The 16,074-nt window shown below is 35.0% G+C and overlaps 1 protein-coding gene across 2 annotated transcripts in view; it reads right to left on the bottom strand.

Annotated features, from left to right (window-relative positions):
* Window positions 1–4,427: 4,427 nt before the first annotated feature.
* The window catches only part of LOC138309166 (potassium voltage-gated channel subfamily KQT member 1-like), a 126,599-nt gene continuing 114,952 nt past the window's right edge, over window positions 4,428–16,074 (bottom strand). The window contains exons 9-13 of one of the 2 annotated variants that reach the window (XM_069250325.1): window positions 15,074–15,091; window positions 13,536–13,642; window positions 12,551–12,749; window positions 11,231–11,327; window positions 4,428–5,246 (exon numbers count right to left, since the gene is read on the bottom strand). In XM_069250325.1, the coding sequence (XP_069106426.1) occupies window positions 4,449–5,246; window positions 11,231–11,327; window positions 12,551–12,749; window positions 13,536–13,642; window positions 15,074–15,091 (1,219 nt within the window). In that variant the 3' untranslated portion in view covers window positions 4,428–4,448. The remainder of the gene's footprint in view (window positions 5,247–11,230; window positions 11,328–12,550; window positions 12,750–13,535; window positions 13,643–15,073; window positions 15,092–16,074) is intronic. The other variant, XM_069250326.1, reaches the window with a different exon arrangement.

The following is a 16,074-nucleotide window of genomic DNA, read 5'->3' as shown; positions in this document are numbered from 1 at the left end:
GGAAAAATGCATCAGCATCCATATTTAAATCCTTTTGGTGTTTGCAAACTATTCCTTAATTATCAATCATTAAAAAAGAACCGTTAGACATGTGTTTTAGGAATGTCTTGCCGTTTTCACAATATCCTGATACATCCGGATAATAATGATCATTACATGTCTCTCGAGTTCACATGCCTCACATAACGGTCTTTGACGTTGCTTCAAGATGAGAGGAACAACTTTCGTTATGAAATCCTGTTTGTTTCAGTTCATTCCATTCATTTACATTTTATCTTACCTAAATACATTTCATATATGCGTGTTATTTTTTCATATAGTCAAGATAAAAATCTTTTGGTTATAAATATTTTGTTAAACCCTTATATGTAACATTGATCATGGCAGACGAAGTAGGTTTAATCTGTTGGCAATATATTACAGCATTGTTGTTTTCACTGTCACTGCCAAAGTTAGGCTTAGTTGTGCAAATACCAGAGTATTGTTCATATTGTGTTATGAACGAATATTTCTACATGGGCATGTAAATTACACGTGTTTAATTAATAATATAGAGCTCGAAAATCGTCATACAACCAGTCAAGTGTAGCGGAACAAGAAGGACAGCACTGAAGAAACAAACTTAGCATGATATATTGAAGTTGTTGTAGATTAAAGTTTTGGCCAGCTGGTCAAATATATTGTATAAAGAACAAACAACTAAATTATTTTACATACATGTAGACCACAGTGTTAAGTTTGTTTGTGGTGTATTATTACAATAAAGGAATATCAATTAGCTATTGTGCTATAATCAAAGGTTCTCATATAATTCTAGATAAAAAAAAGTTTGGGTCCTTAAGCTCAAATTCCGGGCTCAATCTTGTGTATACACAGGGGCCATTTAGTTAGTTGTCCCCTATAACCCTTAACCAGATATGGTTTTAAAGAACTTTTTCAGCGGGCTGCATTTGATGGTATCAGGCTATGGTAAAAACTTTTTCTTTAGCGCTCATAATATGTCGCGTCATCATTATTTTCAGCTACCACGATAAAACTATAATTTTGTACTGTCCAAAGATAATTAGCTTCCCGTTCATATTATACTTATAATCGCACCATGGACAATGTGAAATAGATTACCTTAATCATTTTTCATAATGACGTTTGTCTGATATTTCCCGCCGTCGTTCACAGCAGTTGACAATCCCTATACTACGCAAAAACAGCGAAATGGACCATGTTATGTAATGGATAATTTCCGAAAACCTGTCCATTATTACGGAGAATGGATAGTACCGAGCCCGCAGGGCGAGGTACAATATCCATTCTCTCTAATAATGGACGTTTGAGGAATTTATCCTACTTAAAACCCATCATACCACTACCCACTAACTTGTGTACTCTATCAGATAAATGGGAAATTCCACTTCAGGTATTGCACAGGTGTTCACTCACCTGTGACCAATAATGGACTAACAATGTTGAGATGAATGCACAATCCTTTGGAGGTACAACAGTGTTTTTGAACATAGTGATATATTCCTTACCCGGTCATCATTTAGGGATGCACGCAGCTGTGATTCAGATGATATAACGTTCTAACTGGAGTAATTAATATTATATTGTTTGCCTGTTTGAAGTGACCTATTTATTCGCACAAGGACAGATGCATTGTCTAATTTTGCATCAAATACATCCAAGCAAGGTGAGTTTTCCTTATAATTTAAACATTACTGTTGGGTTTTTTTTATCGACCATGCGCATGTTATATATATGATAAAATAACCATATCTGATTGATATATTAGCATTGCACTGCCAGTGCAATGCTACATTTTCCTACACCTTAGATAATCTACCCAAACAAGTTGCTCCCACGTGGTGTCGGATTAGACAGGTTTCACAGTATACCAGACTTAGTCGTGTCGGATTAGACAGGTTTCACAGCATACCAGACTTAGTCTGGTATACTGTGAAACCTGTATAATCCGACACCACGTGGGAGCAACTTTTTTGGTCAGATTATTCAGGGTGTAGGAAAGTCAGGCATTGTTGTATACTATTGCTGAACATGCGGGAATACGGAACAGTTACAGATAGGATGTAGGGAGACCAGATGTCAGATTAGACAGGTTTCGCTCCATTATGATTATTATATTATGTTTAACCATAATCATCAGATTATATGTTATAAGAGTTTTTAAATATCAGAGTTAAATATTATCCCACCTCAGTCAAGAATCTAGAAGTTTTTTTAGACTTGATATGTTTCCGTATCAATATTAAACTATGTACATTATAAGTGATAAAGCAGGACTCTAATTATGTTTTTTTTAACTTTCAGAACAGTAACAGTTAGGAAGGGAAGTAATAATTTCGATGGACTAGTGAACATAAATGTAAAATTTTGGTAGCTCCAATAAACCTGTTTGGTTTTCCTTACAGCAGCGTCTTTTTCCTTTGTTCAAAATAGACTGTCCATTATTCCCTCCGACTGTCTATTATTTTGGGGAATAATGGACAGTGGCCTTATAATAATGGACAGCGAGTTACATACTGGACTCCTATGTGTCCATTATTTAATATAATGGTCATATACAACAAAGGAAACTTTACTAGCTGGGTTTTAATGATAAAGATTTATACAATGAATCTGTTTTAACTTCATCTTAGACCATTATATTGATGCTTTGCTACTATAAGTTCTATCGATTATTTTTGTTATTTTTGTGTCGTTAATGTTGTGGGTCTATAATTTCGCGTTTGAGGATCTTGCGAAATTTTGCATATCTCGAAAATGAATTTATTCACAGTACCTTGATGTATACCTAATACAGTATGCGTGATATAAATTTGATAAGAAGTTGCATAACATTTCAGATGTTTGATGTATATTACTTATATTATAACCATTTAAGAATGCATGTACATGTATCCTCCACTGCATGCGATCTGATTGCGTTTTTTGAGGCCGCGGTATGGTTATAATATGTTTTGTGGTAACCGTGTGTCCGTTGTCAGTATAATGTAGGTTGTGCTTGTTCAGTGTCTTCGGCAGGATCTTTTGAACAGTGACATAGGACTATTAAAGGAGCAATAGTTCCTTTATTGAAAGGAGATGCAAGACGAATATACCGTATACGTAGCTACCCAAACATCCATAGAGGTTTCACATCGTACACATAGGAGGTTGTACTTCATGTATCAATAATAGTGCATTTGTATTTTTGAAGTAAAGGGGTTATAAATCTAATTCAAAATAGGCTTTCGAAAATTCGCCTGTTTTCTGCAACAAATTATTAAAGTGAATAGTCGGGCGAAGAAAACCAGTCTAAATGCGTTCATTGGCCTTCCAAAAGTTCTCACATATTAATACGACGGTCAAGTTCTGCTTAGTTTCCCAGTTCTGACCATTAAAGTAAAGAAAAATTGAAAGCATTGAAAGCGAGGCTGCGTGGAAATGTAACCACGGACATAGTGAGCCGGGAGAACGTTTTAGAATTTCCATACTTTAAATTAATTTCTTCGTACGCAGACAGATTTTGACGAGAGATTTTATTTTTCCATTTCATAAGAAATTATACTGGATACATCATTTTTACCGACTTTAGCCATCCTTGCCCGACTGTTCACTTTACCATATTGGCGCTGTCTTGAATTCATTCGTGAAACACTACATTTCACTATGTGTATACAAAATGACCTACATTTTGGACAGCTTTTAGCGCAAAGGGCGCTCAATTATAACCTCGCAACGAAGTTACAGGGGTATACTGGAATGGGATTGTCCTTCTGCAATGTCCTCTATGACTGAAGTAATCACTAAACTCGTGCAGATAGAATAGTAGTCTTCCACACTGGCGACAGTTCTAGTTAGAATACCGCAACCATTGGTACACATACAGAGTAGTAAAATATAACAGTATCCGAATATAACTACATAGATTTTTGAGTATCGTTCTCTGTAAACAATCAAATAGATATATCGTATACACGTTTGAAAGAATGTAATAGTGACGCGGTTGTTTCCCTTTCTCCGATGTCAACAAAATACACATACTTATACTTCTTGCCTAATAGTACCTACACAGGTTGAGAGTACATTGTTGTATTTCATGTAATAGTAATGGAAGATTAATGTCGTTTTCCAAAATCATTATAAGAATATTTTAATGTGATCATCTGATTGTTAAATAATCCCACAATAGTGTAAGGTTTTAAGGCATCTATACAGATCATACTTTGCAATATACGGAATTGAACAATAAGATGACACTCCTTCCATGCACGTATTGTTTGCTGATTCAGAACAGTTTGAGTAATTTTTTTCTTTTTGCGTTGTTTTTTCACTTTTTATTATTTTGTATTCCTGTCTTTGTTTTGTTTAGTTTTCTTTCCATTTTGTTATACATATGAGAACTATGAAATAAAAACGCACATACTTAATTACTAAAACGGAAACAAATTTTATTCATCAGTTTGATCAATGTATGTATTTGTAACAACACCAGAGTCAGAGGCATAACATGAATGTGAAGGGGAATCTTTAGGTGAACATTCGGAATTTTCGTCGTCAATAATAACACGTGTGAATGATTGGTTCTCCCGGACAACGCGATCTGGATCATGTGATTTGTTGCCTGAATCACGTGACACTCGTCCACGCAAAAATTGTTCTCTCCTTTGGCTTTGCGTGAGAGGGTTTTTTACCGTTGAAGGTTGTTCGGAACTGACTGTTTCAACGAACTCTTTTTCCGGTGAATCACTGTTTGCTTCTGTTGAAACCTCTCGGAATATCTCCTCAATGTCCCCTTCGCCGCGCATGCCGAATCTCTGTCTGTGTCCGTGAATTATTAATTCATCACCCGTATCAAACGACGCACTTTTTCTTCGGCCCTTATATGGAATGCTGGAAGGTTCCTGTTTCTCCTTTGCTTCAACGTTTAAGGAAAGTAAACGATATGTAACACGTTTTTTGATTCGCTGACTGAGATCGGAGAGGTTTCTTTGTATCGATGGATTATCGACGTTTTCAAGGTTTGTCGGAGTAGAAGGCTCGCTAGATTGCTTGTCCGAGAGAATTGAGCGAGGTTGCTTCAAAGAACTTGTAGAGGATTTTAGGCATGATGCGACAGGCGTTGCCTCCCCTGACGCAGGAACATTGTTTGTGATTTGCGCCATGGATTGACAGTATTGTAATAATATCTTTCGGTCTTCTTTGTACATGTCGAACAGTAAGTCCAACTTTGATTCGATGTCCTCCGTCTTAAAAAAAAAGAAAAAAAAATCCATTTGTTTTACCATTACCATATGAAATGAGCATCGACCAATTTAAATAGATTGTAAGTTAAAAATAGATATTTTATTATAACACTGTTCCAATAATCAAAACAACGATGATAAAATCTTAATCTAATCACACAAGTATGTTATACTTTGATAAACTTCAGATTTATCAAAATGAAAATATTTCCATAGGCTAAAATAGTTCACATTTAAGAAGAAATTGATAAAAACAACCATATTGACATCAGTGCTAAACATATTTTCCAGATGGTGTTAAAGGTAGGTTTCGCCCAACCAAATAAATATTTTTTTGTAAAATCCGATAAACGGAAGAATAGATCAAAAACGTATTAAAATACCTCAATTTAATTTCTTTATATGTCTGAGATTGAATAAATGTGTCTTGAATACAAAATTGAAGGAAATCCTTGATTTATTACGATTGTCAGCCAGACAGAATAGAATGCAAATGAAGCTGTGATAGATTGGGTTGTCGAAAATTCGCACATGCGCATTGTTACGCAATAATAGTAAACAAAATGACTGAACGAAAGCGTGCGAGATTTTTTTTTATCTGAATCGGCAACAAAGACGAGGAAATTAGAAAGGAATCGGTAGCACCCTATGATATCTCTAGAGAATGAAATACAGAGATGGCATGTAGCAATAGAAGAAATAGAAGCCACGTCTCGAGCGAAACTTGCCCGGATTCTGTTGCACGTGGTGAGTTAAATTTCAACACATATGCCAGCGCACAAACAGCGACAGACTTACTAGATATATGTTTGATGTACTAAGCTAGCGAGCGTATGTAAGTAACATGAAGTGTTTTAGATGATTTAATATGTATAAACAGTCCATCGCACTTCGATTTGTTGTTGTTTTTTTACTGAACATGCCGTGGCAAGTCTGTCATTGCTATCTGACTTTTTGTTGCACGCTTCCGTTTGTTGATGCGTCCTCGTTTTGGAAAAAAATACTTCATGTTCTATGTAAAGCTTGACTTCGCTCTGTTTTTAGAGGAGTATTTTCCTGGTCACGCTAGGCAACTGACCACCCATATTGTTCGCTGTATGCATTTAAAATGATCTGAAGATTATATCTATGTACAGGATAAATTTCAATTTCGTAGTCTTTATATTTCATTGGGCGAAACCTGCCTTTAAGAGTTTGTGAGCGTGGAGGCCAAGCTGGCAAGATAACACCTTTTATAGGAGGGACTATTTATGGAGGAGAATTATATTCCAGTTTTATTTTTGAACAGTGTATTATTAGAATAAGGCATATACAGAAATTAGTAATAGTATATCAAATCACATTATTTAAAACATTACCGCAGCCATTAGATACAAATACAATACACGGACAAAGTAACTTGAAAGTGGACTTCTTTTGATTTCAAATCACAATTCAGGACGACATCTAACAAAAATAGATTATCTTATATTTATAGATAATTATTATCATGCAAATAGTTTTGTCTGCCGAATCCGATTCTACTATTTGTTGGTTTCAATCATCTTTTTACATGGCCAAAAACGATATGACAGCTGGAAGCTAATTGTATTGTCTTTTTGATTTTTTGTGTCTATATCTAGTCTCCAACAGGAAGTGTCTTTCCCGTATTTCTATTTTCAGTCTAACATCCGATATTCGATTCGCTATGACCTTTTACAAATAAAGCACTGCCACCAACAAATTTTTTATATTCGTCTGGCTTTTTGACACACTCATTTCACTAGATCATATAACATTAAACGATAAACATTACCATCTTTTTAAATAAGGTCCATTCGAAGCAAAAATAAAGCCCTTACTGATATGAAACCGTATTACAGAATGTGCAATATTGCTAGTTTTTGTTTCCATATTAATATAGTTATTTTGGGTTCGGTAATTTGGTCCCCCAAGGTCATGTTATATTCCTTAGCCATATAAAGCAAAAACAATCCATCTTTAAACATTCATGTTGAAATCAATAAGTAATAAACATTTCAAATGATTAGCAAATCCCCTCTGACTCTCGGTCATAATTTCTCAGGAAGATAACGGTTATTTTCTTAAGCTATTTTCTTCGCTATTTGAACTAAAAACGAGGAAATAAATTGAAGTGGTTTTAAATTTCTCCGGTCTGGTTTTAATGATGATTACTTTTATCAAATGTTCGCTATCATAATTATATCCAGAAAAATATCATTCCTCGAATATACACAAATAAACTTGGTTATATCCTACACTGTTGATTGATTACAGATATGTTTTATTAGTTTATATAGTATCAATTAAACTCTATCAATTAGACGCTTATTTGTCACTTTGTGCAAGTTACTGCCTCCTTGCACAAGGTTGCAAGATCGCGATCGAGGTTGCAAAGCGAGACCCGCAACCTCGCGGCATCGCCCCGCAACCTTGCTGTATAGCATCGTGATCTCGCAATCTCGCAACCTGGACTTGGAAATCGAGGTTGCGAGATTGCGAGGTGGCCTTAACTTATGTCAATTAAGCCTTTTTTATTTGATGTTTGTCACTAAAGCACAACATCTTGCAATTACCATCGCACCCGCGTATGGTCTTCTAAGAACCATTTATTCTTGCATCATTAATCAATTTATTTAGCATTTTTATTTCTTTCATTTCTAAATACACATTGCAGATAATGTAGCTTTTCATTTGAATATTTCAAATGATGTATATCTATAAACATGTTGTCGGTGGCGGTGCTGTAGTTACAAGTGAAACTGAAGATCATCTATAACAATTCTTTCGCTATTCACGATTAACAGTTAAAAAGTTGTGTACTTGTAGTTGGAAAGTTTTCGCGGAAATTGACTTTCGCAAACTCCATTTGCTCGCGAAATATGCGAAATGTAATCACACGCGAACACAAGTTGATTTACAGTATAATGTATGGTACACAAACTGCCTTTTGCCTGCGATTTACCTCCGCACCATTCGCGATTCAAGTAAATTCGCGAAAGTCCTTCTTCGAGAATTCATATATACATCATTTATATTGATAGGAATTCAATTGCTAAATATCTTATAGCGAACTTGTTTTGAAACCGAAATCGCGAAATTTAATATCCGTCAAAGAAAACTTGCTTACAGTATAGTTTTGCGGAACAGCGAATATAACAAACAATGTTGTAGATAAGGTAGACTACATTCGCGGGCGTGAGGAGGAAAATATGTCAGGCCTGGACCTTTAAAAGGTCACCAAAACTGCAGAAAGATAATCCTTACCGTACTATTGTGAGTGGTATCGGAACAGAGACAAGGAAGATGGCTGAGGTTGTAGAGTTTGAATTGGATCAGTATGTGACGGAATCTCCTAGCTATCTTAGAGATACTACAGACTTTATCAGAAAGTTGAACAGTGTTAAGGAGAACATCCCGGAAGGTGCTATACTTTTCTGTTGTAATGTGTGTAAGCTGTACCCATCGATACCAAGACAGGAAGGTATGGAAGCTTGTAAAGAAGCATTGGAGAAGAGGTCGAATCCTGTTATCCCCACATCATATGCCTTTCAAATGATAGAGACAGTTTTAGACCATAACAACTTTGGTTTTAGAAATTGCCATTATATTCAGAATAAGGGTGTGGCGATTGGGTCACGTCTTGGTAGGAATTTTGCGTGTACGTACATGCGGAAGTGGGACGAGAAATTACTCTCTTACCCAAAGAAACCATATTTTTATAAGCGTTTCATTGATGATGGTTTTGGTATATGGACTGGTAGTTTGCTTTCTTTGCAAGAGTTCACAGACCACGCAAACTCCATTCATCAGGACATAAAAGTTGAACTTCGCTGGAGAATGGAGCGTAGAGTTCCTAGACACAATGGTCAAAATAGAAGATGGTGAAATTTTTAATGACCTCTATGTGAAACATACAGATAAGCAGCTTTATCTACAGCATGATCCATGTCATCCATCACACACAAAAAAAGGCACTAGCATATGGACTTGGGTTAAGGATTAAAATGATATGTACCAAAGACACAGATTGTGCATAGCACAAAACTACGCTGAAAAAACAACTTAGGAAGAGAGGGTATAGTGGTCGCGAAGTGGAAAATCAATTACGAAAAGTAGATGTTATGAGGAGGGAGGATCTTCTAGCAGATCGCAAGAAATCTACAAAGTACACACGCGTACCACTTGTCCTGACTTACTCTAAACTTTTGCTTGATGTACGCAAGGTTATGAGGAAACACCAAAGTACATTTCACAAATCCCCAAAACTGCAAGCAATCTTTCAGCAGCCACCAATCCTGGCTTTCAGGAGGGATCGTAACATCTGCGATGTGTTAGTCAATCATAAAACAAACCGTGTGATTGGGTCATACTCGGTGAAGGACTGTACCTGTCGGACATGTACCAGCATACATCGGGGAGTTGTAATGGACACGGACATGTGAAAGGAATACAATGTACAGCAGGATGTTGGCTGTAAAACAAGGAATCTTGTGTACTCTCTTTTGTGCAGCAGATGTCATTTATGTAGGGGAAACGGAACGGACGGTAAAAGAACGATTTAGTGAACATGTAAGGGACGTGCGGAATGGGTCTGACAAACCAATAAACAGACATGTTGAGGGTAATTCAGAGTTTGACATCAAAATAGCAGTATTGTTTGTACTAAAAGATACAAGCCGGGCATACAGGTAGTTTCATGAGAAGTGGATGCATATGCTAAATACCAGATAGCCATATGGATGCAATGAGAAGTTCATTTCTACATGAAATGGAGAGTGCAGAGGACGATCTTATGTTTATTTTTATGACGTCATAAAACGTGTGATGTCATGATATCTATGACGTCATTATATCTATGACGTTATTGTTGCTACGGCATCATATCAAACGTTCAAGATGGATTTCACCTAGCTTTTCTTGTGTTTCTATGTACCTGAAGATGGCCAAGAGACCGAAAATTTGTGGAAGGGATATTTATACTATTTAATATTCAAACAATAATTGTTTACTGGGGAAAAAAGACATTTCTGTCATTCTTATACTCCACTCTATCTTCTCCAGACAGTAGAACCGGCAATATAATCTCGAGTTTCGCAAAGATGATCCAGGCACTAATTGACTACGACGTTAGAAACTATGATTGATGAAGTTTGCCTGTGTGTCTGCAAAGGCTCACATGTCAGAACAAGTAGAATCTTGTGTTTGTTACTGTTAGGCGGTCTATATATATGTGATGCTATTGGGATATTGACGGTTGGCTACAGCTATAGATACGTAATCGAGTTTTCTCATTGTATTATGTTTTGAAAAAAAAAACATATAAACAGGAAATGTCAATAGTCGCATAACTTGTCTTCTTTGTTTTGAAAAACGTCCTCTCGCATTTTTGATCCGTTAATGAAATGTCGTTAAAGCTGTCGTTTATTTAGATCAAACACACTTAACTTTCGTAATAACATAATCAACCGTGGGTCTCCGACGTAGCACTTACAATTAAGAAATTAACAATTATATAGTTGATTTATTAAGCCCATGAATGGAATTTCCATGGCCATCTAAATGTTCTGCGAGATAAATCACTACATAAGTGTAAACTAACATATTGTTGCAAATATTTAATAAAATGTTTCCATACTTGTTAATCGTTACGGCAATAGAATTTCGTATTTTAGAGTAACGTGATTCTAGTGTACTTATATTTTTAGTATTTTCGCGGGGATTACAATTTGCGAAATAAAAATGTACGCAAAATTCTACGGAGCCACGGCTAAGACGCGAATTCGAGAAACAAACCGTTCACCAATTCTCTTTCGCGGTGATCCAATTTTACAATTTATAATCAAACCTATTTATATGACTCTAGTTTACTTCAAGTTGCATATTTTGGGGGATTTATTTTTTAATTGTTTGCGTTAATACGTTGGGGTACATTGTCTACTGAAAGTTGAAATAAGGTCTATAGAGAAAATAACGTTTGTACTTACAGAACGTTCTACTTTAACGATTCGAGAAGCTAAACTCTGCTTCGAGTCATAAGTGTCTTTCTTCTTGCTTCCAACTTTTCCTAAAATTTGATCCAACCTGTTTAGAAAGACAATAAATTAATAAATTGATAAATTAAAACCTGCCTTAGCGCTCACAAATGTATAAAAACCACTTGCTAAATAACACCACTTCTTAGGGTCCCAAATAATGCATTTCAGGAATTCAACATCTGTATACTTTTCCTTTGTACCTTCGGTGGTCTTTATATTCAGGTATTACTGTACATTCTACCACAATAGCCAGTGTTATTCAACTCTCAGGGTATCAAATAAACGATGCAGCTGTTGATTAACAATTTGTTCATACCACACGTGGTATAAACTCTGTACGCATTCTGATTGGCTGACACGGTGAAATTTGACCGAACTACGTCTGAGTGTCGTGTCATCATTTGTCAACGTCATCAGTAATCGTGTGACGTCATGATATGCTGTGATCGCCGCTTGACGCCAAAACTGCTGTTGGATAGCGTACTTATCCTCGTCGTATTTCTATCGGCTAAAAGCGGATATAATTGTGGTAGAAACAGGTCACACGACTCGTGGTTGTTGGATATGGAATTTATTCCACACTCGTAAGTTATTTTTTAAAAGTTACAAAAGACACTCGCTAAAGCTTGTGTCTTTTGTAACTTTTAAAATATAACTCACTCGTGTGGAATAAATTCCATATTCAACAGTCACTCGTTGTGTAACCTCTATTTATACTACGCAGGGGATATTACCATTACAAAACAATTAAAATAAACACTAAAATCAGAATTAAATGTATGTATCGATGACTTCTGTGCTTTTTGCATACCAGATCCCTATGTTATTATTGCTAATCAATGTCATATCACTAAATATATATTTTAAGTTATTTTGACTAAAAGTTGTATACCCTTTATACATAGTCTTTGCGGCATTTTAATTTTAATATTTCTCATGGATATTTTGTATTTGCATGTTGTAGACATTTTATGTCTTTTGGGTAGGCATTTGATTTATTTATTTGTAGTCTCACTCACAAAAAGATATTACATTGGATAACTACCAGTAAAGGCTTGGTAATATGAAGTTTGAAAATATGATTTTATAAATTCTCAATCATTAACTCAATGAAATGTAACTTAATTACGATTTTATCGTAAACGTCACAACATAGACCATGCTTGAATGATATTGGAATTTATATGAGAAATTTTCAGGAAAATTGCCTTCAATTATCAAAATGACAAATACACAGAATCCTTATCAAATTACGATAAACATTCGCACCTTGATTGGAGACTTTTAATTCGTCCCAGCATGTCCACGTGACCTGCAGAATACTGTTCAATAACATCTTTGACGTCATAAGGTCGGAGCGCCTCCCGGAATTTCTTTTTGGATACAAAATATCTTATCTTTCTGATAGCGCGTATAGCCTTTTTATGTTGTTCAGTTAGCTGTGTCATTTTTGGAGAGTGATCCTCATCTGAAAAAAAATATTTCAATAGAGGAATAAATAAATAAAACATAATGTAGGAATTGAATAGCATTTTGATTGCATTAAGGATGAAATGAACGCAATTGGATACAGACATTTTCAATGTAACGCATTAAAAATAATTGCAATAAATGAAATGTTAATTTTAATAATACGGGTGATCTTATGTTCAAGCTCTTATGGACTTATGCTGTTTCGGAGGTAAAGACGTTGTGGTCTAATGTTTAACTGTCAGCTAGATACGGTGGTCGGATGGCTAAGATGTATTACATGTAACACAGGCCTTCCACCTCACTAATTCGAATCCCATATTGAGTAGTTCTAGATACTGATCGAATGTCAGCGGCGTTCACCAGGTACTTCGGCGTTTACCAACCCTACTAGACCTGGTACGACCTTAAATGACCTTGTCTGTTAATAAGACATTAATCTAATCAATCGAACTTGTCGGGACATCTTAACCACTCAGCCAATGCGGCTTTTCGCCTGATAAATGGTACATAAATAATGTCGATTACATTAAAACGCGGTCTAAGTAAATTCTAGAGGGTCATCGAAATCACTTTGCTATAAGTATAGTTCATTATACACATATCACAAGCATTGTACAGGAACCTTGATGGGGATTGAATATCATTGCGTTATGGAGTCGTTGTAAGTATATTCGTTATACACGTGTTTGATTGTAGTAAGGGTATATCTTTTAGAAATATTAGATTATTCATATTTTCTATTTTCAAAATTGCGTTCATTGCTTTATAAACCCATGCGTACCATCATTGCCTTCCCTGTACGAAAATGAAGGCGATCGACTGTCTTTCTTGAGAGGCAGTTGGTCTACTCTCTGGTCTGCGAGGCCAGTAGCAAGACTTAAATGGCTCCTGTCAAACCAAAATCATAATTTTAAAAATAGTTTTAATATATTCAAAACGTTTAAATATAATAAACGATTCAATGTACAATGCAAAACAACTCTGCCTCTAAGATGTTGGTTTTCCCTAAATAAAGTTGTCTAATTGTTGTTGTGGCCGGTCTAGGCTGAATTAATAATATTAATACTTATAATGACTGATTGTATCAAGGCAGTTTTCTTATAATACAAACATGAGTTGTAAGAAAGTATTTACGCAAAAATAAGTTTTGAATTTATTTCATGACAATTTGAAACAGATAAATTTAAAATGACGCATGCAACACTGTATTCAGATTTATTTCGATTTCAAAATTTAAACGTACTTCATTTAACAGAAACTAAATGCAAATACATGTTACAAGTACGTAAAATTTACCCGTTTTCATTGCCGTTTCAATGATAATAGATTAATAACATAATATACATTCAAAGGCACATGTATATAAATCAGATTCCAATTAAATATTTGAATTTTTTTTTTTTTTTTTTTTTTTTTACAGTGTGCCTTTTACCACAGTCCATACAAGCAGGTTAATAATGTATACAAAATTCTTGCAAACACGACAAAAAGAACATTGGAAAACAACCACACAAATTTGTTTTCACATATATAAAAAGTCTTAATCTAGTGCATTACAAGAAAAATAAACAAAACAGAAAGAGGAAATAATCAAATAAATGCATACATGCCAATCCAATTTGAACGAAATCAAAACTGAAGGACACAATGATGGTATGCATACAACTGAACACAAACTTACAGTAAACTTACAGTATACTTACTATACACTATATTATACATGCTCACTTTATATCGTAGTTATACAAACTGAACATATGTTTGTCCCTCTTCTATTCTACCTTCTGTTAATTTACGAAAATAAATATTCTGGATGAAAATAGACAAAAGAGTTGGATGGCATGTATCGCTCACCTGGTCTCCCTCATTCATACTTCTGGCCAAATTTTGTTACAATAGATTAACAATTTATGACAAGTTGTGATAAAAAGTAAATGTTCACGGATCTAAATATTGACCGAACAAACTTACAGGGTTACATTTACGATGCGATTATTTGACCCCTGTGACATCTTACATCATAAATTGATAACTAATTCACTTCCCATGATATTCATATTTACGTTTCCTCGTATTGCATATATCTTCATCGAATAAGATATATGTTACCAAATCATTAATAAAAAAAAATCGTGAATGTAATAAGTTTCACATGCATGCTGTGATATTCTACGATTGAATAAACATTCAGTTGATATGACAACCAAGTGAAATACACAAATGTAAGAGAAACAAATCCACGCAAATGTCACATGCGATGTACATGCATTGCAAATGCGATATAGTCTGTTTTAGTAGTTATCAAGAGTATAGTCTTACCATGTACGGTTCACCAAGCTGTTAAATTGACAACATTGCTGTGTATATGATAATGAAACACAACTAATGCAAAGCGGCATGTGGAATATTTCCTTACAGGTGATATATAACTTACATAACATATAAATTATAATAAGAATGACTTTGTTCATTTCTATTCGTTGGTATTTGACAAACGAAAAATAAATAAGAATTTGAATACCGTATAGCTGGTTATTTTGGCTGGATTATATTTTCGCGATTTCGCGAGAAATTGCTATGGACGCGACCAATTGATTCGTTAAATATGATGAATTGTACCCTCTTCGAACTCGAAACATTGATAAATGGTTGTATCATGTATATCCTTTATGCCACATCGTGAGAATTTACACAATTGAAATGAATTTGTCCCAATTGTAGTTCATATAGCGCAAATGTGGACCAGCTGTACAATATTCGAAATTATCAGGTACATATGGTTGTAATAGAGTATTATGCTAAATAATTGTCTTTAAAATAAAGAAAATCTCGAAATCACTTGGGCTAATCTGTCTATGGATTTTAATTTTGATAATTACAGACAAATAATTTCGAAGTTTTGCTGTAACAAGTTGTCGTACAGTTACTGTACAGCGTCTAAAATTCGCGGGATCAATATTTCGCGGTTTTCTATACGGAACATATTCATGAATGTTAAATTTTGCGGTTCACTGATTCCTGGAATTCTTTGAACTATTGTCGTTAGGTACGTTCAAAATTTGTGAATATTCCTTTTTTGGTTTGTTAGAATTCGTGGATTTAAGCGATAACCTGAATATTGCGGAAATAAACTACTCGCGAAATATAACCGATATACATTAGGCGCATCAATAATGCTCCAATTTTTTAAATATAGGCACAAAAAGTAGGCTAACGACTGTCTCCTAGAACTCCGGTTTTCGATAAACCATTGACATCTGCTTTTACGAAGACCTCATCATTCAACAGGTAACTACACCAAATGTATCAGTTACAGCTAG

The sequence above is a fragment of the Argopecten irradians genome, chromosome 15 (genome assembly GCF_041381155.1).
Source record: "Argopecten irradians isolate NY chromosome 15, Ai_NY, whole genome shotgun sequence".
NCBI classification, from domain to species: Eukaryota; Metazoa; Mollusca; class Bivalvia; order Pectinida; family Pectinidae; genus Argopecten; species Argopecten irradians.
The sequence above is the reverse complement of the archived record's forward strand: the minus strand, read 5'-3'. Positions and strand labels throughout refer to the sequence as shown.